This window comes from Colobus angolensis, unplaced genomic scaffold (assembly GCF_000951035.1).
Source record: "Colobus angolensis palliatus isolate OR3802 unplaced genomic scaffold, Cang.pa_1.0 Scaffold8, whole genome shotgun sequence".
Taxonomy (NCBI): domain Eukaryota; kingdom Metazoa; phylum Chordata; class Mammalia; order Primates; family Cercopithecidae; genus Colobus; species Colobus angolensis.
In genome coordinates this window covers 7670054-7688190 of record NW_012121820.1, presented here as the reverse complement: position 1 = coordinate 7688190, position 18137 = coordinate 7670054, and the positions used below count along the sequence as shown (strand labels likewise).

At 53.9% G+C, this 18137-nt stretch overlaps 2 protein-coding genes across 2 annotated transcripts in view; one reads left to right on the top strand and one right to left on the bottom strand.

The window, feature by feature from the left end:
* PCIF1 (PDX1 C-terminal inhibiting factor 1) overlaps positions 1–10602 on the top strand; it is a 12970-nt gene extending 2368 nt beyond the window's left edge. Inside the window, exons 2-17 of the mRNA XM_011928884.1 lie at positions 4–171; positions 1565–1707; positions 1799–1923; positions 3038–3175; positions 3372–3502; positions 3617–3771; positions 5694–5841; positions 5937–6020; positions 6265–6364; positions 7459–7621; positions 8287–8459; positions 8605–8691; positions 8776–8960; positions 9657–9750; positions 9848–10023; positions 10109–10602. Of these exons, the coding sequence (XP_011784274.1) occupies positions 1584–1707; positions 1799–1923; positions 3038–3175; positions 3372–3502; positions 3617–3771; positions 5694–5841; positions 5937–6020; positions 6265–6364; positions 7459–7621; positions 8287–8459; positions 8605–8691; positions 8776–8960; positions 9657–9750; positions 9848–10023; positions 10109–10340 (2115 nt within the window). The 5' untranslated portion in view covers positions 4–171; positions 1565–1583 and the 3' untranslated portion in view covers positions 10341–10602. The remainder of the gene's footprint in view (positions 1–3; positions 172–1564; positions 1708–1798; positions 1924–3037; positions 3176–3371; positions 3503–3616; positions 3772–5693; positions 5842–5936; positions 6021–6264; positions 6365–7458; positions 7622–8286; positions 8460–8604; positions 8692–8775; positions 8961–9656; positions 9751–9847; positions 10024–10108) is intronic.
* A 607-nt stretch (positions 10603–11209) lies between these two features.
* ZNF335 (zinc finger protein 335) overlaps positions 11210–18137 on the bottom strand; it is a 25073-nt gene continuing 18145 nt past the window's right edge. Inside the window, exons 13-23 of the mRNA XM_011929196.1 lie at positions 16095–16354; positions 14965–15076; positions 14514–14888; positions 13011–13153; positions 12777–12931; positions 12536–12639; positions 12370–12447; positions 12041–12124; positions 11891–11956; positions 11727–11808; positions 11210–11637 (exon numbers count right to left, since the gene is read on the bottom strand). Of these exons, the coding sequence (XP_011784586.1) occupies positions 11510–11637; positions 11727–11808; positions 11891–11956; positions 12041–12124; positions 12370–12447; positions 12536–12639; positions 12777–12931; positions 13011–13153; positions 14514–14888; positions 14965–15076; positions 16095–16354 (1587 nt within the window). The 3' untranslated portion in view covers positions 11210–11509. The remainder of the gene's footprint in view (positions 11638–11726; positions 11809–11890; positions 11957–12040; positions 12125–12369; positions 12448–12535; positions 12640–12776; positions 12932–13010; positions 13154–14513; positions 14889–14964; positions 15077–16094; positions 16355–18137) is intronic.

The following is an 18137-nucleotide window of genomic DNA, read 5'->3' as shown; positions in this document are numbered from 1 at the left end:
CAGCTGCTGATGCAAGGAATCCCCTGGGCCCCCGTCCACTTCACTGCTGACCAGCCCATCTGTCTGTGCTGAGTCTTCCTGCAGGCCTTTCCTCGCCTCTGTGGGACCCTGTGGGGGTCCATCTGGCTGGAGAAGAAAAGCCTCTCATGCTAGCATTGCAGACCCCAGAGGGTGAGAGAAAGGGGGACTTCATTCAGTCTTGAAACCTGTGGGCTCAGCCCCCAAGGCACCAGGAATTCTTCCTGCCCAGAGAATCCAGGCAGCTTTGTTTTTTTCATACCTTGGTCAGTGGTTCTCAGCCTTTTTGTTATCAAGGCCCTTTTTGTTGTACTTTAATGTCCTGTTGCCCCCTGCATTTTTATCTGCCAAACTGTACCGATGGAGTAACCATTCACTTTTCCCTTTCTAAATTAATGAAGAAGTCTGTGACGGAGTGTACAATAAAATCAGTGTCCCAATGATTCCTCTGATGTCGTCAACAACCAATCAGAGCTTCTGATCAGCATGAGATAATCAGTGTGACCACAATGAGTTGATAAAATTTCAGCATGAAAAGATAACTGATGTTTAAGCCTGCCTTTGTGGTGGTGTTGTGGGTAAAAATTTGATTTCTTTTGGGAGGTGTGACCTACTGAAAACAAATTTAGCATCATCAAGTCTGTCTTAGCTCCCAGTTGTCTGACAGCCCCAGGCCAGAAGCACTTTGGCTCCTGAGGCTCGTGCTGGGCATGCTTTGGGTGGGAGAGTAGGGAATACAGATCTGAAGGAACTGGCCTCCTTGCTGGTACTTACAGTAAATGTTCACCTGGGGATTATGAAGGAGTCATTTAGATCGTCCTCCTCAGTTGCATTGGTTATTTTAGCAACAGCTGCTTCCTACCATGTAATGTAAAATAAGGTGACCAATTAGATTCCATGCCCTTCCCTAGTGTGCTTTGTTCCTTTTAGATTTTACTGGATAGGAGCAGTAAAATCCCATCTCCTCCTGAAAGTTGTTACTATTCCTTCTTGTAGGAATCGCTTCTCAAGGGCAGATCTTGTTCTATCTTGTTTGCTGCTCTTGGTGCTTTGTAAATATTTGCAGAATCAATAGTGCTTCTGTTGGGTCCAGGTCCTATGCCTGAGCCCAGGAGAGAGCTGAATTGGACCCAGTTCCTATTCCTGGGAGTTCTGACAGTTTAATGGGGAGACAAACCCAGCTGATAGACCAGACCATCTGAGTGCTAGGACAGAGGTGTTCACGGCCCTGAGGAGGAGCTCTGACCACCTGACCTGGGGAGGGGAGAGTCAAGGAAGGCTTCCTGGAGGATGTGAACACAGTAGCAAGCCAGGCAGAGAAGAGGGGGAGGGGCATTTTAGGCAGAGGAAGCAGCAGGAGTGCACCCATTGAACAATTGGAATTGCAGCTTAGATCCCAGGGTTGCTGTGTGGCACCATGCTGGCTCTCCAGGACAGGACCTGATTGGATTTCTCCACATCCGTGGGTGGTCACTGGGGCCCTGGGTGGATTTTAATTGGCGGGTGAGGGGGTGGAGCTGACACTCTTCGGTCCTCTGTGTGGCAGGTCCTTTGTGGGTGCGGAGATGGCCAATGAGAATCACGGCAGCCCCCGGGAGGAAGCGTCCCTGCTGAGTCACTCCCCGGGTACCTCCAATCAGAGCCAGCCCTGTTCTCCAAAGCCAATCCGCCTGGTGCAGGACCTCCCAGGTACTGAGGGGGAGCAGCAGTGGGGTGGTGGGGTAGGAAGGGCACCCTGAGAGTAGCCCTGACCCTGGCTGGGCCCCATGCCTGTTTGCAGAGGAGCTGGTCCATGCAGGCTGGGAGAAGTGCTGGAGCCGGAGGGAGAATCGTCCCTACTACTTCAACCGATTCACCAACCAGTCCCTGTGGGAGATGCCCGTGCTGGGGCAGCACGATGTGATTGTGAGTGCCAGCCTAGGGTGGGGGGTCTCAGAGTGGCTTCTGACACCTGGGCCTTCCCCAAATGTACCCTGAAGAGCCAGCCATTCAGTGCCCAGCCCTGTGCTGGCACCTGCAGATACAATGACAAGCAAGACACACACAGTTCCTGCCCTCATGGAACCTACACTCAAATGGGGTAGACTGACAAGTAAACAGATGATTGCACAGCTGCTGCGCGGTGGGTGCTGTGCCGCAAGGCAGGAATGAAAAAGGCAGACTTGCTCCCTATGGTCGCAGAGCACCCATGGGCTGCCAGGAGACAGTAGGATGCCAGTTGTGGTCCGTGTATGAGGAAGTGTTACAGTACATCTGGATCCTGACCTACTCTGGGGAAGGCAAGGAGATGGAAAAAGCCCTGAGGGTTAGCAAGTGAGTGTGGGGAGGAAAAGAACATTCTAGGATCTGACATGTCAGTACGACAGGGGAAGTACAGGCATGGGCTGTCTGGCGGGAACATGGGCTTTTGGGTCCTTCTCAGCTGGGGCAGCATGTCTTTACTGGGCACAGTCAAGGTAGTTGGCATCTCCATTTTGCATGTGAAGACACTGAGGTTCAAAGATGGGGAACCACTGGCGCAAAACCTCACAGTTAGTAATAGGCAGAGCAGGACGTGCATCTGATGTCAGTTCAGGGCCGCACTACTCACTGCCATGCGTTCTCTGGGTGTTACCAAGAGTCCCATCTGCAGGGCTTTGCTTTTTACAACAATAAGCAGTTTGAGCTTTTCCTTTATTGCCTTCATTCTGTTCTTGAGGAAAATAATGTGTAATATGTACTGATCTCATGCCAGATGCCATGTTAAGCAAGTCATGTTCACTGACTCATTTAATCTCAGTGGTGATGTAGGGCTTAGCATAGCCATTCTGAAGGTAAGAGAACTGGAAGGGAAGTAACACACCCTGTCGCAGCTGCAAGTTGCAGGCAGGACTGGAGCCCAGTGTTCTCTGCCTGTATCCCAGCCCCGCTGCTCTTCTCTAAGGAGTAGGAGCAGGGGTGGGAGGGCCTGAGGATTCAAAGTCCTGGGGCTCCTAAGCCGCTAGCCCTGGTTGCAACTCTGCTGGTCTCCCTCCACCAGTCGGACCCTTTGGGGCTGAATGCGACCCCACTGCCCCAAGACTCAAGCTTGGTGGAAACCCCCCCGGCTGAGAACAAGCCCAGAAAGCGGCAGCTCTCGGAAGAGCAGCCAAGCGGCAATGGTGTGAAGAAGCCCAAGGTGAGTGTCTGCGGCCAGGAACCGGCTGCCGAGCAGCCAGCTCAGATGGGCAGCCCGCAGGCTCCCTGCAGGGGCTAGGCATCGGCAGGCCAGCCAGGAGGGGGGCCCGGGACACAGTTCACCAGGTGTGCACTGTATTGGATGGAACCTCTCTGGTAAATCTCCTGACTTGACACCTTTGTGACTTTCACTACAGATTGAAATCCCAGTGACACCCACAGGCCAGTCGGTGCCCAGCTCCCCCAGCGTCCCAGGAACCCCAACGCTGAAGATGTGGGGTACGTCCCCTGAAGATAAACAGCAGGCAGCTCTCCTGCGACCCACTGAGTGAGTCCCCGCTGATTGCTTAGGGGCACCCATTGCTAGCGTCAGCCTGTCTGGGACTGTGGGGTGTGGTGTGGGTGGCCAGGCCATCCTCATCACTCCTCTCTGTGCCCCAAGGGTCTACTGGGACCTGGACATCCAGACCAATGCTGTCATCAAGCACCGGGGGCCTTCAGAGGTGCTGCCCCCGCACCCTGAAGTGGAGCTGCTCCGCTCTCAGCTCATCTTGAAGCTTCGGCAGCACTACCGGGAGCTGTGCCAGCAGCGAGAGGGTACCTGCCTCTGGGCTGCGGCCTCCTTTATTTCCACCCACCTTTAGCAAGAGCCAGGCTTGACCAGGCCAGCTTGGGAATGGCGAAGTGGGGCCCAGTGGTGAGCCATGATCACGCCAGTGCACTCCAGCCTGACTGACAGAGCAAGACCCTGTTTCAAAAAAACCGAAAAAACAAAGAGTACCTATACCTTAGGATTCTATGACAAGGATTAAGTAAAATGGATAAGTATTAAATAAACTGTAGTTTTTAATTTTTAAATTTTTTTTTTTTGAGACGGAGTCTCGCTCTGTAGCCCATGCTGGAGTGCAATGGCACCATCTCTGCTCACTACGTCATCCGCCTCCCAGGACCCGGTTCAAGCAGTTCTCCTGCCTCAGCCTCCCGAGTAGTGGGATTATAGGCGCACACCACCATGCCCAGCTGATTTTTGTATTTTTAGTAGAGACGGGGTGTCACAGTGTTGGCCAGGCTGGTCTTGAACTCCTGACCTCGTGATCCACCCGCTTCCGCCTCCCAAAGTACTGGGATTACAGGCATGAGCCACCACACCTGGCCAATTTTTTTTTTTTTTTTTTTTTTAAGAGACAGGATCAGCCGGGCACGGTGGCTCAAGCCTGTAATCCCAGCACTTTGGGAGGCCGAGACGGGCGGATCACGAGGTCAGGAGATCGAGACCATCCTGGCTAACACGGTGAAACCCCATCTCTACTAAAAATAGAAAAACTAGCCGGGCGAGGTGGCGGGTGCCTGTAGTCCCAGCTACTTGAGAGGCTGAGGCAGGAGAATGGTGTAAACCCAGGAGGCGGAGCTTGCAGTGAGCTGAGATCTGGCCACTGCACTCCAGTCCGGGCGACAGAGCGAGACTCCGCCTCAAAAAAAAACAAAAAAAAAACGAGAGACAGGATCTTGCTATGTTGCCCAGGCTGGTTTTGTACTCCTGGGCTCAAGCCTTCTGCTTGCCTTGGCCTCCCACAGTGCTGGGATTACAGATGTGAGCCACTATGCGTGGCCTAGTTTTTAATTTTTATGATTAGTAATAAACCTATTTAACTTTGCTCAAAGATAGAATCCTCTGGCCTCTCCCCACCCCCGGTTTTTTTTTTGGCTCAAAGATAGAATCCTCTGGCCTCTCCCCCCCGGTTTTTTTTATATTATGTAATACTTTTTTTTCTTTTTCTAAAATGGAGTTTCACTGTTGCCCAGACTAGAGTGCAATGGCATGATCTCAGCTCACTGCAACCTCTGCCTCCCGGATTCAAGCGATTTTCCTGCCTCAGCCTCCTGAGTAGCTGGGAATGCAGGCAACATGCCACCATGCCCAGCTAATTTTTGTATTTTTAGTAGAGACGGGTTTTTCCCATGTTGGCCAGGCTGGTCTCGAACTCCTGACCTCAGGTGATCCACCCACCTCGGCCGCCCAAAGTGCTGGGATTACAGGCGTGAGCCACTGCACCCGGCCTTTTTATTCTTTTCTTTTGAGACAAGGTCTTGCTCTGTCACCCAGGTTGGAGTGCAATGGCGCGACTGCAGCTCACTGCAGCTTCAGTCCCCGGGTTCAAGCGATCCTCCCGCCTCAGCCTCCGGAGTAGCTGGGACACCCAGCTAATTTTTTTTTTAGCAACACAGGATCTTACTGTGTTGCCCAGGCTGGTCTTGAACTCCTGGGCTCAAGCGATCCTTCCACCTTAGCCTTCCAAAGTGCTGAGATTATAGGTGTGAGCCACTACACCTGGCTAGATACTTACTAACACTATAAAACTAGTGATTCTTAGAAAATATTTAGGAAAATGCAGCCTAGAAGCTTCTGAAGTGGGACTGTGTCTTGCTTACTGCTGAATTTGGTGCTTCCTATATGTACCAAGCTCCAAGTGGGACTGCTTGATTAAATCCAGGCCTTCAGCAGCTCTCCTGTCCTGCAGGCATTGAGCCTCCACGGGAGTCTTTCAACCGCTGGATGCTGGAGCGCAAGGTGGTAGACAAAGGATCTGACCCCCTATTGCCCAGCAACTGTGAACCAGTCGTGTCACCTTCCATGTTTCGTGAAATCATGAATGACATTCCCATCAGGTACAGCCCCACAGCTGGGGATGACCCTGGGCCATTTGGTTTCTGTGCCCAGTAATATATAGAAGGGCTCTAACTCTGCCCACTGTCTAACGCAGGTTATCCCGAATCAAGTTCCGGGAGGAAGCCAAGCGCCTGCTCTTTAAATATGCGGAGGCCGCCAGGCGGCTCATCGAGTCCAGGTTTGCCTCTGTCTCCAGCCCCAGGCAAGATGGGTCTGTGATCAAAGTGGGAGGTCATAGGCCATCTTTCCCGGTCTCATGCAGGGCTATCATTGCTCTTGGTGGCAGAAGTGGGGCCAGCTCCCAAAGGCAGAACAAGGGCTGCGATGGAAGCTAGGGGTTGATGCCCAGGGAGCCCATGGAAGTGGGATGAAGAGGGTGGAGCTGAGCCATTCCTTTCTTCTACCCTCCCCTTGACTGGCAGGAGTGCATCCCCCGACAGTAGGAAGGTGGTCAAATGGAATGTGGAAGACACCTTTAGCTGGCTTCGGAAGGACCACTCAGCCTCCAAGGAGGACTACATGGTGAGTGGGTCCCCGGGTGAGAAGGCCAGTTTTAGGGCTCTGTGGCCACTTCCTCTAGGAAGCCTACTCTGCCGTCCAGGCTGGGCAAGGCCTCCCCCAGCGGCCTATTCTTGTGGAATATGGCAGATGTTTGACGTTCGTCAGTCCCCAAACTCGTGATTGTGGAGATGTTTCTCTAGGCTCCTGGCTTTCTCCCACAGAACATTTCCATTAACAGTCTTAATGGAGTCTTATGCTTGGCCACACACCACAGGTAGCTGCCTTTCAGCCTAATGAATGTTCTGCATCTCCCTTGAGTAGATTTTTGGAAACAGATTGACAGCCTGCTTTTTCTTGGGTGTGTGTATTCATATCATAGTTAAGAGCTACCATCAGATTCAATTCCCTACTCTTAATGTGTCCAAAACAATTCTGTTTTCTGGCCAAAACCTATCACTTCTTAAACCTCTCCACCAGCACTAGCAATGGGCTTTCTTTTCAGGACCATATTTCACAAGAGACAAGGTTTCGCACTTCACGATAGTAACTGTGTACTTGACACGTAGAGAGTGACAAAGGTAGGTGTACTCACTAGCCAGAGTGACTCATTCTCACTCTTCAGTTTTACACGTGATTCAGCAAAATTACAAATCCCGACAGTCATCTTTGCAAGTAGCTAAAAGCTCAAATCTCAAGTCTGCAGCAGCCAAACACTCTTTTGTAATTGTGTCTTTCCCCGATAGACTGCAAACACCGTAAGCTGGGACCATGCTGGTTTGTCTGTTTCTCCAGTAATTACCGTGGGATCTAGCAGTGTAACCCCAACAAAAGCTGCTGGCATTTATTGTACACTTACTGTATGCCAGGCACTTGGTAAGCCCTTAAGGGAAATGATTACATTTAATATTCAAACTGCCCTGTTACGTCGTGTCCCCTTGGCACTTGAGGAATGATTCAGAGAAGCCAGGGCATATGTCCAAGTGACACAGCTAGTCAGTAGCAGAGCTGGTTTCAAAACAAGGACTGCTGGACTCCAACAGCCCTGCGGTTACCTGCCAGCCCAGCTGAGCCCCTTTGGCCTCCACTAGCGCCCTGACCCAGAATATCTCCTCTAGGATCGCCTGGAGCACCTGCGGAGGCAGTGTGGCCCCCATGTTTCGGCTGCAGCCAAGGACTCTGTGGAAGGCATCTGCAGTAAGATCTACCACATCTCCCTGGAGTACGTCAAACGGATCCGAGAGAAGCACCTTGCCATCCTTAAGGAAAACAACATCTCAGGTAGGGGAAAGGTGGAGGAGGAGCCAGCTGTGATGCCATCAGGTCTATACCCTGATGGAAGGCACAAGCGAGGCTGAGCCTCAAGGCGAGGGACTGGTTTGGGGCAGAACCTGCTGTGTCCTTTGGCTGTACTTGTCTGGGAAACAGAAGTGATAAAGGGAGAGCCAGATGGTGGTGGTGAAAGATAGAGTGGGAGTCGTAGTTAGGTGTACCTGAATTGACATCCATTCTCTCTGCAAGCCTCACTTTCCCCAGACTGAAGTATAGCACCTGGTGGTAGGATTGTGTGAGTACTCACAGGTAACTCAGGTAAACCGTGTGGCCCAAAAAGATCCCCAGATAAGGAATCGTCACTATTACGATGGTGGCGATGCATTTCTTGTACTTCTGCCCAGCAGCAGGACCCATAGGCTTGAGCCTTCTTGCCTACCAACCCAAGGCATGGCATACGGGGGCCTGCTTTGGTACTGAGCGTGTTGACACCTGTTTCTGCCCCAGCCAATTGCCTGGCTGGTTTCTTTTTATGGCTTTCATTCTCTTTCTACTGAACTGGGCCACAGTATACTGATGTGTGGAATGGGACTTCCCTCTCAGTACAAAGCATGTGGTCCAGTGGCTGCAGCGTGAGAATGAGTATGGTCCCTCACTGCTCTCCCTGCCTACAGAGGAGGTGGAGGCCCCTGAGGTGGAGCCCCGCCTAGTGTACTGCTATCCAGTCCGGCTGGCTGTGTCTGCACCCCCCATGCCTAGCGTGGAGATGCACATGGAGAACAACGTGGTCTGCATCCGATATAAGGGAGAGATGGTCAAGGTCAGCCGCAACTACTTCAGCAAGCTGGTAAGAGCTGCGGGGAGGAAGTCCCTAGCTGATGGCACGAGTCAGGGCCTGGGATCTTTCCTGAGCAGAGTCCCCAGCAGGAGGCCAGTGATGAGGACATGAGGGAGCACTGCTGAAGGCCACTCCTCTCTGTCCCACCCCACAGTGGCTCCTTTACCGCTACAGTTGCATTGATGACTCTGCCTTTGAGAGGTTCCTGCCCCGGGTCTGGTGTCTTCTCCGACGGTACCAGGTACAGGCCTGGGGCAGCAGGGAGGGCTCCCCAGGAGGGAACAGGGAGGGCGAGCCCTAGGCGCTGACTGTGGCCACTCTGCAGATGATGTTCGGCGTGGGCCTCTATGAGGGGACTGGCCTGCAGGGGTCGCTGCCTGTGCACGTCTTTGAGGCCCTCCACCGACTCTTCGGCGTCAGCTTCGAGTGCTTCGCCTCACCCCTCAACTGTTACTTCCGCCAGTACTGTTCTGCCTTCCCCGACACAGACGGCTACTTTGGCTCCCGCGGGTGAGGGCCAAGGGCTGCCCTCTACCCAGGCCAGGGAAATGGTCCTCCAGAGCACAGGGCCCACCTCTGCTGGCTGCTTCCTGGGCTGTAGTGTCAGGCAGGCTTGGGTGGAGTCCCTGCCTCCACCTTTTACCAGCTATGTGATCTTGGACATGTTGCTTAACTTCTGGGAGTCTGAGCTTTTCTGGCTCTGTGGGCAGGCATGTGACACCACTAGCTGGCCTCTGGGTTTCTCAGTGTCAGCTCAGGATGGAATAGGAATACGTGGTCCCGGGCCCTGAGAGGAGTGAGAAGTGGGGCCACAGACCTCAGAGGCCTTACAAACTAGGGGTGGGGGTGAGCACCGATGAGAGATCGTAATGCTGTCTCCAGAAGGAAGAATGGCCAGGACCTCCAGAGGTCCAGAGCTCAGCAGCTCGGGATCCTGGGTGCAGCTTCTGCTGTGGTGGTGGTGGGCTCAGAACTGGATTTGAATGCCAGCTTGGTGAACATGGGCATCCCAGCCTGAGCCTCGTTCACTGTCTTCATTCATTCAGTGGAGATGGTTATGCCTTGTGCCCCCAGTGAATTAGGGTGAAGGCTGGCTTCTGGACAGGCCATCTCTTCAGTGTGGCTGCCTAGGATTGAGGATGGCACCTGTTTCCGGTTGAGGGTCTGGGTCCTGATGGGACTTAAAATGCTCACTCCTGTCCCCAGGCCCTGCCTAGACTTTGCTCCACTGAGTGGTTCATTTGAGGCCAACCCTCCCTTCTGCGAGGAGCTCATGGATGCTATGGTCTCTCACTTTGAGGTGGGTGCACTGCCAGGGTGAAGGGTGGGCAACAGGGCAGGACTGCCAGCCACCTGGGAGGCAGCCCCTGACGTCCACCCTGTGTCCCCTTCCACAGAAACTGCTTGAGAGCTCACCGGAGCCCCTGTCCTTCATCGTGTTCATCCCAGAGTGGCGGGAACCCCCCACACCAGCGCTCACCCGCATGGAGCAGAGCCGCTTCAAACGCCACCAGTTGATCCTGCCTGCCTTTGAGCACGAGTACCGCAGTGGCTCCCAGCACATCTGCAAGAAGTGGGTGCCAGGGAGGGCAGGGGACGGGGGCTAGGCTGGCCAGGCCAGGCCCAGCCCCACCCTGAGCCATTGCCTTTGCCCGCAGGGAGGAAATGCACTACAAGGCCGTCCACAACACGGCCGTGCTCTTCCTACAGAACGACCCTGGCTTTGCCAAGTGGGTGCCAACGCCTGAACGGCTGCAGGAGCTGAGCGCTGCCTACCGGCAGTCAGGCCGCAGCCACAGCTCTGGTTCTTCCTCATCGTCCTCCTCGGATGCCAAGGACCGGGACTCGGGCCGTGAGCAGGGCCCTAGCCGCGAGCCTCACCCCACTTAACATACCCTGCGGGGAGGAGGAGCACCGGGGGTGCTGGTCTGGACTGCTGGGACTCGGGCCCCTGGGCCCTGAGAGGGATCCCGCTGCCACTGACATAGGAAGATTATGGTTCTGCCAGGGCTCCCCTCCCTGCCTGTCCCCAACTCCTCACCTCAAACTCCCTCCAAGTCCCATGTATATAGGTCCTGATGCCTTCCCAACCCCGCCCCTCATCCTGTTGCCACCTTGTTTCATTTGTAAAAGGAAATACAGAAACCCCCCCCAAGAATGTGTGAGGGTCTTGAGGGCAGAGAAGGCTGAGGCAGCTGGAGCTACTTCTGGGACCACACTGCCCTCCCTCCAGCAGCTCCTTCTCATGGTCCCTGGACCTTCACTCCCCAGCTGGGGCTCCCACACAGCTGGGTCCCTGGTGGCCTCTGCCTGGGCTCAGCAGGTCCAAAGAGTCCAAGGCCCTGCATCCCCTAGCTCCAAACTCCCCCAGCAGGGCCTGCATGGATACCCCTGGGGATTAGAGGACTGGGAGCTGTGCCTGTCCCCAACCCAAAAGCCAGACTCGCTGGCCTTGGATCCCCACAGTGAGCAGACAGCTGGGTGTGCCTCACAGTCGGGGATCAGGAGAGCAGCCTCAGGGGAACTGTAGGCACAGAGCGCATGCTCCCTAGGGCCCAGGGAGGAAGCAGGTATGAAGGTGCTTGCTGGGCTCTCGCTGGTTCAGCTGCCTCTCTCATTGCCAGGCCTCTGCAGCAAGGGTCTGCCCTGCTGGTAGATCACCGGACTTAGAGGGGCAGGCCAGGCCATGCTGTGGAGCCAGACAGCCTCCACCTCAAAAGATCTGGCCTGGTTCAGGCTGCAGCAGCAAGCAGACAAAGTAAGCTGTTCAGGACTGGACTCCAGTCCCTTTATTGAGACTGAGAGGCCAGTGGGTCCACCCAAACAAAAATAAATTTCTATCCCAAAGCCTGCCTGCAGGCTGGGGCACCCAGCACGTCTTGGCCGGGGCCCATGGCTGCCCCTAACCCCAACAGCACAGGTCTGGCTCCCTAGGAATGAGAGGATGCTGGCTGTCCAGTATTTGGAGATACTAAATGAAGAGGGAGGTGAGTCCTGGTGGTCCCCTACCCCCAGGAGTTCTGGCCTCAAATCCATGATCTGTGTTGGGCCCTCAGGGCTCAGTCATCGGCCAGGGTGATGACGTCGTACTCGATGCCCTGGTGCTGCAGCTGTTGAATGTGTTCAGGCACTGCCTCCTCTGTGCCAAAGAGGCCTTGGGCTTGGGCCATGGCAGCATCAGCCACTGCTGCCAGGGGAGGGGAAAGTATGGTGAGCTGGAGGCTCAGGAGCTGGGTCCAAACCCAGCCCTGTGCTCCTCAGGGTCCAGCTCCATACCTGTGACGGCCGAGTGTGCTGCAGCCTCAAGTTGAGCCTGTGTGACAAGCTGCTGGCCTGGGGACACAGGCACATACTGGATCTGGAGGGGAAAAGCTGATAAGATGCTGGCCTGCAGAAACCCTGCCTGTGCCCCAGGTCTCCCTGTCCTCCCAGGGCCCTACCTGGGACTCCTGAAGGAACGGGGCTCCTTGTTCATACTGGATGTGTGTGATCTGGCCCTCCTGTACCTGCAGAGAGGAAGCCAAGCTGTGATTCTGGGAAGAGGCCATGCAGCCCTTCACACCCCACCCTCATCCCAGGGTGTGGTCTACCTGGATGTGATGGCCCTCGGGGACCACAACATATTCCTGGGGGAGCAGGTGCTGGACACCATCCTGGGAGATGATATACTGCACCTGTGGGCGGGGGGGGAGGGTGGGCAGCGGCGGCAAGGAGACAGGTGCTGAGGCCTCGCTCTCCAGGAGCTCAGCTAAGAAGGTAGAGTGGAAGACTAGGGACAGCCACCAGCAACAATGCAGTTGTGGCAAGCACGGACCCCAGGAGGGGTGGTGTGGAAAGTATCATTCCTCCCCGGTGTGGGTCTTTGGTTGGGAGGGTAGGAGGTCACAGCTAAGGGCATCAGCAGTAGCTAGCAGCTCACCTGGTTGTCGGAGGTCACCAGGTGCTGTACGGTCTGGCCATCTGCTGTGGTGATCTCTTGGATGTAGGTGGCTTCCTCCTGCCAGGACCAAGCCAGCTCTAGCCTCATTTCTCTATCCCAACCCCTGCCTGTCACTGGCCAGAAGGCCCCCAGTCCTGACTCTTACCTGATTGGTCACTGTCTGTTCCTGGGCAACGATGATATGTTCCTGGCCCAGTGCCTGTTGTAGCCGCTCTGGGCCTAGGACCCCGTGACTGGACTGGAGTGCAGCTGGGCAAAGAGAAGAGGATGCTCACGTGAGGTCCAGGGAAACCTGCAATGCCCCAGCCTCTACTGTGCCCAGAGGTGCCTTTTGGGGCAGTGGCCCAAGTCTCTGGATCTACCCTGTGGCCCCAGGGGCAGCTCACTGTGCAGGGTGGCCAGTGTTTCGTCATCACTGTTCAGGATGATGGTCTGGGTTGGGGTCTGGGTAGCAGCCCGGGCTGTAGGGGTTCCTGACTTCCTCCCATCAGGACTGTGCAGCCGCTGGATGTGGAACTTGAGGTGCCCGTTACGGTTGAAACTGAAGGGGATGAAAGGTGGTTCAGCTTAGCTCCATCATACATGCCCAGCGGTCCCCACCCATCGGTACGTGGCCTCACCGCTGCCCACAGAGGTGGCACGCAAAAGGCTTCTCCTTGGTATGAGTCAGCATGTGCCGCCGCAGGTCCTTCTTATTCTTTGAGGCGAAACTGCACTGGCTACACTGGTGGGGCCGCAGGCTTGAGTGCTGCGCCATGTGCGCCTGCAGAGGGCAGAGTTGGGGGCATCAGCTGGGTCAGGACAGATGGCAACAAATCCCCAGATCCCTGCCGACAGTTGGTCAGGGAACCAGGCAAAGTGGACCTGGGAAAACCAAAATCCTATGTACTAACAAGAAGCTGGGTAGAAAGGCCAAGCCAGATCCACATCTGGTGCTGCTGTGTCCTAAAAGTGAAAGGCCATAGGTTCCATCATTATTAGGTCAATTGGAAAATTTCAGTTTACCCGTATGTAACTTAGAGGTGTTGGATGAGGGGACTTGTGGAGGTCCCATTGGTAGAGATGGGTTTTCTCCATGTTAGTCAGGCTGGTCTCAAACTCCCGACCTCAGGTGATCCACCTGCCTCGGCCTCCCAAAGTGCTGGCATTACAGGCATGAGCCACCGCGCCTGACCCGGGCCCTGATTTTCTAGGGTTGAGGCCTGCCTGACAGAGCCTCCACCTCTGTATCTGTAGGGGTGGGGCTCTAGGCCCTGCTTCCCTCTCTGACCTCTGGGGAGGATGCAGTGCGTGACTGGATCTGAAAACTAGAAATCCTCAGGCAAACAGGGAGGCCCCAAGCTGGGCTGTGAACCTGCCCACTAGCCTTCTCCATGGTGGCTCCCCAACTACCTCAAACTTCTGTGCCCTCAGTATTCTAGACAAGTGGTCCCCAATCTTTTTGGCACCAGGGACTGGTTTTATGGGAGATAATTGTTTTACAGCATGTGCAGGGTGATGGTTTTGGGATGAAACTGTTGCACCTCAGCTCATCAGATACTAGTTAGATTCTTATAAGGAGTTGTGTGATCTAGATCCCTTGTATGCAGTTCACAATGGGGCTGTGTTCCTATGAGACTCTAATGCAGCTGCTGTGACAGGAAGTGGAGCTCAGGCTAATGCTTGCCCACCTGCCGTTCACCACCTGTGTGGCCTGGTTCCTGACAAGCCATAGATGGCTACTGGTCTGTGGACCTGGGTTGGGGACCCTTTTGGAGACGTTCAAGTCTCCCTAGCCATGCCTCTGTCTCACACCTCTGTGCCTTTGCTCCTGGAGGCCCAGCTTGGCCATCCCTCCTGTGGCATTTTCCCCTGCACACTCAAGTTCAAATGACTTGCTCTCTGTCCTGCACCCTTGGTTCACACTTGGAACACTGTCTGGCATTAGTCACATTGTGTCTGGTTTGCCTCCCCACCAGACCAAGCTCCCTGAGAGCTGGGACCTTGCTGAGTCATCTCTGACCAATCTCATCCACTCAGAGGGGGGCAAAGGATCTGGTTTGAAAGGGCACTCATTAAAGGTTTGTTATACAAACGTGTGGCCCAATGAATGACAGCAGAGACGCAGGAGCGCCAGCACCTACCCGGACCTCGGGCCACTGGCGGGCACTGAAGGGGCAATCGGGGCACTTGAAGGCACCAGGCCCAGCATGGGCCCGCTTGTGACTCTCCATCTCAGCTCGGCCAGGGAAGGCCTCGGCACAGATCTTGCAGGAAAACTTCTTTGATGCTGCAGTGGCTGCACACGGTGGTGAGGGGGGCACTGCCAGGCCCAGGGCTTTGCTGGTTGCAGGAGGTGGGGAGGCAGAGCTCGGGAGGTCCCCTACACGGTGGGTGTTGGCCGGAGATGGAGGCTCAGGGCCATCTCTGGGCAGCCCCCCACACTGCAGCAGGGGCCATTTGGCACCAGAGGCCAGAGCATCTGGACTTGGGAAGGAGATGGAGCCATCTGCGGTGAGCTGTGGAGAAACAGGGAGCATGAGGTGCTGAGAAGGGGAGGGAGGTAGGGCAGTGGTTGGCATCCCCAAGCCTCACCTCAATGTGGTGCAACTGGGTACCATCAGTAGCCATGATGTAGTGGGTGCCAGCTTCTTTTAGGGTGTCACTCACAACCACAGTCTGGGCTGCCTCTCCTGAGGGCTCCTCGCTGTGGGCACGGAGAATGTTCTAGGAGAAGATGGAGGGCCACAGGAGCCCCCTTCCCCAAGCAACAGGCATCAACTGAGGGATGATTGTCACCAAAGATGGACTCAAGTCAGAAGGGCCCAGGGTTCAACTGTGGCTCTGCCCTGTTACCAAATGACCCTCTACCGTCTCTCTTGTAAATGATTACAACTCAAGCATAGGTCTTTCTCAAAAACTGGTCATCCTTGTCCTCCTCGGTAAACATGGCAAGGTGGGGGGCACACAGTGAGGCAGAGGGGTCCAACCCAAGTCTGGCCAAGTTGAGCAGGACAGAGGGACCAGGCCAACCAGTAGCAAATGGTGAATCCACTACCAGGAGCTAGTGGAAGAGGCAAGGCTAACAAGGAACTGCTGTCTAAGAGCAGAGAGCAAATGCTGAGACTGGCCACCCAGGTGCTGGCCAAGGGCATGGGCCCGGGGATCCTGACTCCCAGCCCAGCTGAACAATTTGGCACTTGGATTCAGGGCTTCCTCAGATGGCCTAAGAGTTTGGTGAACATAAACATGCCTGCCCAAGCTCATTTATTGTAGGGAAGCCAAGTGCAGGAGCCAGGCCTCAATGCTGGTAAAGAGGCCTGAGTTTCTTCGGAATGTCAGAACTGGAGAACACCTGGGATCACTCAAGAAGAGTACTTGGCATGGGAACCAAAGGGACCAGGGTTCAAATCTTACCTACTGCGTGTGTGGTTTCAGGCTGGTCACTTAACCTCCCTGGCCCATTTCCTCATTTGTAAAACAAGGGAAATCTGGACTCATGGGAATGGCTTAGGTCCCATCATGACTGCCAAGTGCTTGGAACATTTAAGTGGCTAAACAATGGTAGCTCTTGACCTCCTGAGAAGGGGAGACTCCACCACCAATCACTTGATGCGTATTGGGATTTTTGCCTCCTGCCAACTAGGCTTGGGTGGGGCCCAAATCGAACTGACCAACCACACCTACAAAAAGCTGAAAGGGGCCTTGCAGGCAGCAGGTCTCACCTGTAAGGTGTACCAGGAGCTGATGTCCCCTCCTCCATAGGGGGTGCCGTGATGACACTGTAGCCAGTCCCACCAAATGGACCAGGTGCCAGGGTGATCTGTGGTAGGTCAGGAGGGCCTAGCTGGCTCTCGGCTGCCGCACCGCCCCCTGGCTCTGCCACATGGAGGGTGACCACCTGTGGAGTGGCACCTTCAGGGGAGGGCTGCCCACCAGGGGATGCTAACCCTGCTTCCACGTCCTCCGACTTCACCACGGCCACCTGCAACAGCACCAGGGGGCAGGATGGGAGGCATCTATGGCAGAGATGCAGGTATGCAAGATGCCTCTGCCATCTCAGTGTCCCAGATGCACCCACACACTCTAGTCAGACCAGTACTGCCACCACTCATTTGAATAATACAAGTTCTTTCTAAAATATACTCTGGCTTTCCAAATCCCACTCAGCAACTGGAAATAGACCAACAGGAATACAGCAGAGCAACTGTGCCCCCCACAAACATTCGGCTATGTCTGGAGACATTTCTTACCACGGCAGGAGGGGATGGCACTGGCATGTAGTGGGGAGAGGCCAGGGATGCTGCTGAACACCCCATAATGCACAGAACTGCCCCACCACACAATAGTATCTGCCTTCACACAACAGTATCTGCCTCAACATGCCAATAGTGCTGCAGTCAAGAAATACTGGGGATAACTGACACTTAGAAAAAAAGCTCCAGTGTACATCTTATTCTATAGTCGGCTTCAAATGGGTTGAAGATTAAAATGTAATAAATAAAACTTTAAATATATTAAAAGAAAATGTAGGTAAGTATTTTAGAATTGGGGTAGAGAGATTTTTCTAATCATGACAGAGAAAGATAAAACCTAGAGCAAAATTAACCATAAAATGAAGCCAAAAAACAAAGAAATTGGGGTTCGGGGATATTTAACAACTCATAAAAGGTGGACTTCCCTCATATATGGAGCTCCTGCAAAGCAATAACTAAAAACAACTTAATAGAAAAACACATGCAGGATACAAACAGGTACTTTAGAAAAAGAATACAATGGTCTCTGAACACACAGAAGTTCAATATCATTTACGGTCACACAACTGCTTTTTCTTTTTCTTTCTTTTTTTTTTTTTTTGAGATTGGGTATTGCTCAGGCTGGAGTGCAGTGGTGTGATTATAGCTCACTGCAGCCTCAACCTGCTGGGCTCAAGTGATCCTCCCACCTCAGCCTCTCAAGTAGCTGGTACTACAGGCATTCATCGCCACACTTGGCTAATTTTTTTTTTTTTTTTTTAAGAGACAGGGTTTCACCATGTTGTCCAGGCTGGTCTCAAACTCCTGGACTCAAGTAGTTCTCCTGCCTCGGCCTCCCAAAGTGCTGGGATTACAGGTGTAAGATTGGTAAAGATTTATAAAGACAGGTCTGGCGTGTTGCCTCACGCCTGTAATCCCAGCACTTTGGAAGGCCGAGGCGGGTGGATCATGAGGTCAAGAAATCGAGACCATCCTGCCTAACATGGTGAAACCCCATCTCTACTAAAAATACAAACAAAAAAAATTAGCCAGTCTTGGTGGTGTGTGCCTGTAGTCCCAGCTACTCGGGAGGCTGAGGCAGAACAGTGTGAACCCGGGAGGCAGAGGTTGCAGTGAGCCGAGATTGCGCCACTGCACTCCAGCCTGGGCAACAGAGTGAGACTCTGTCACCACACCCCCGCCCCGCCAAAAAAAGATTTATAAAGATGGATAATACCCAGTGTATTGGCATGAATGCAGGAAAATATACCCTACTGGTGGCCATGTATACTGGCATATCTTTTTACAAGGCTTCGCACCATACCCTCTGACCCACTAATAATTCTTGTAGGAGGCTTTTTAAAAATACTACAAAAATGTTGGCTGGGCACGGTTGCTCACGCCTGTAATCCTGCCACTTTGGGAGGCCAAGGCAGGCGGATCACTTGAGGTCAGGAGTTTGAAACTAGCCTGGCCAACATGATGAAACCCTACCCCTACTAAAAATGCAAAAAAGTATCCGGGTGTGGTGGC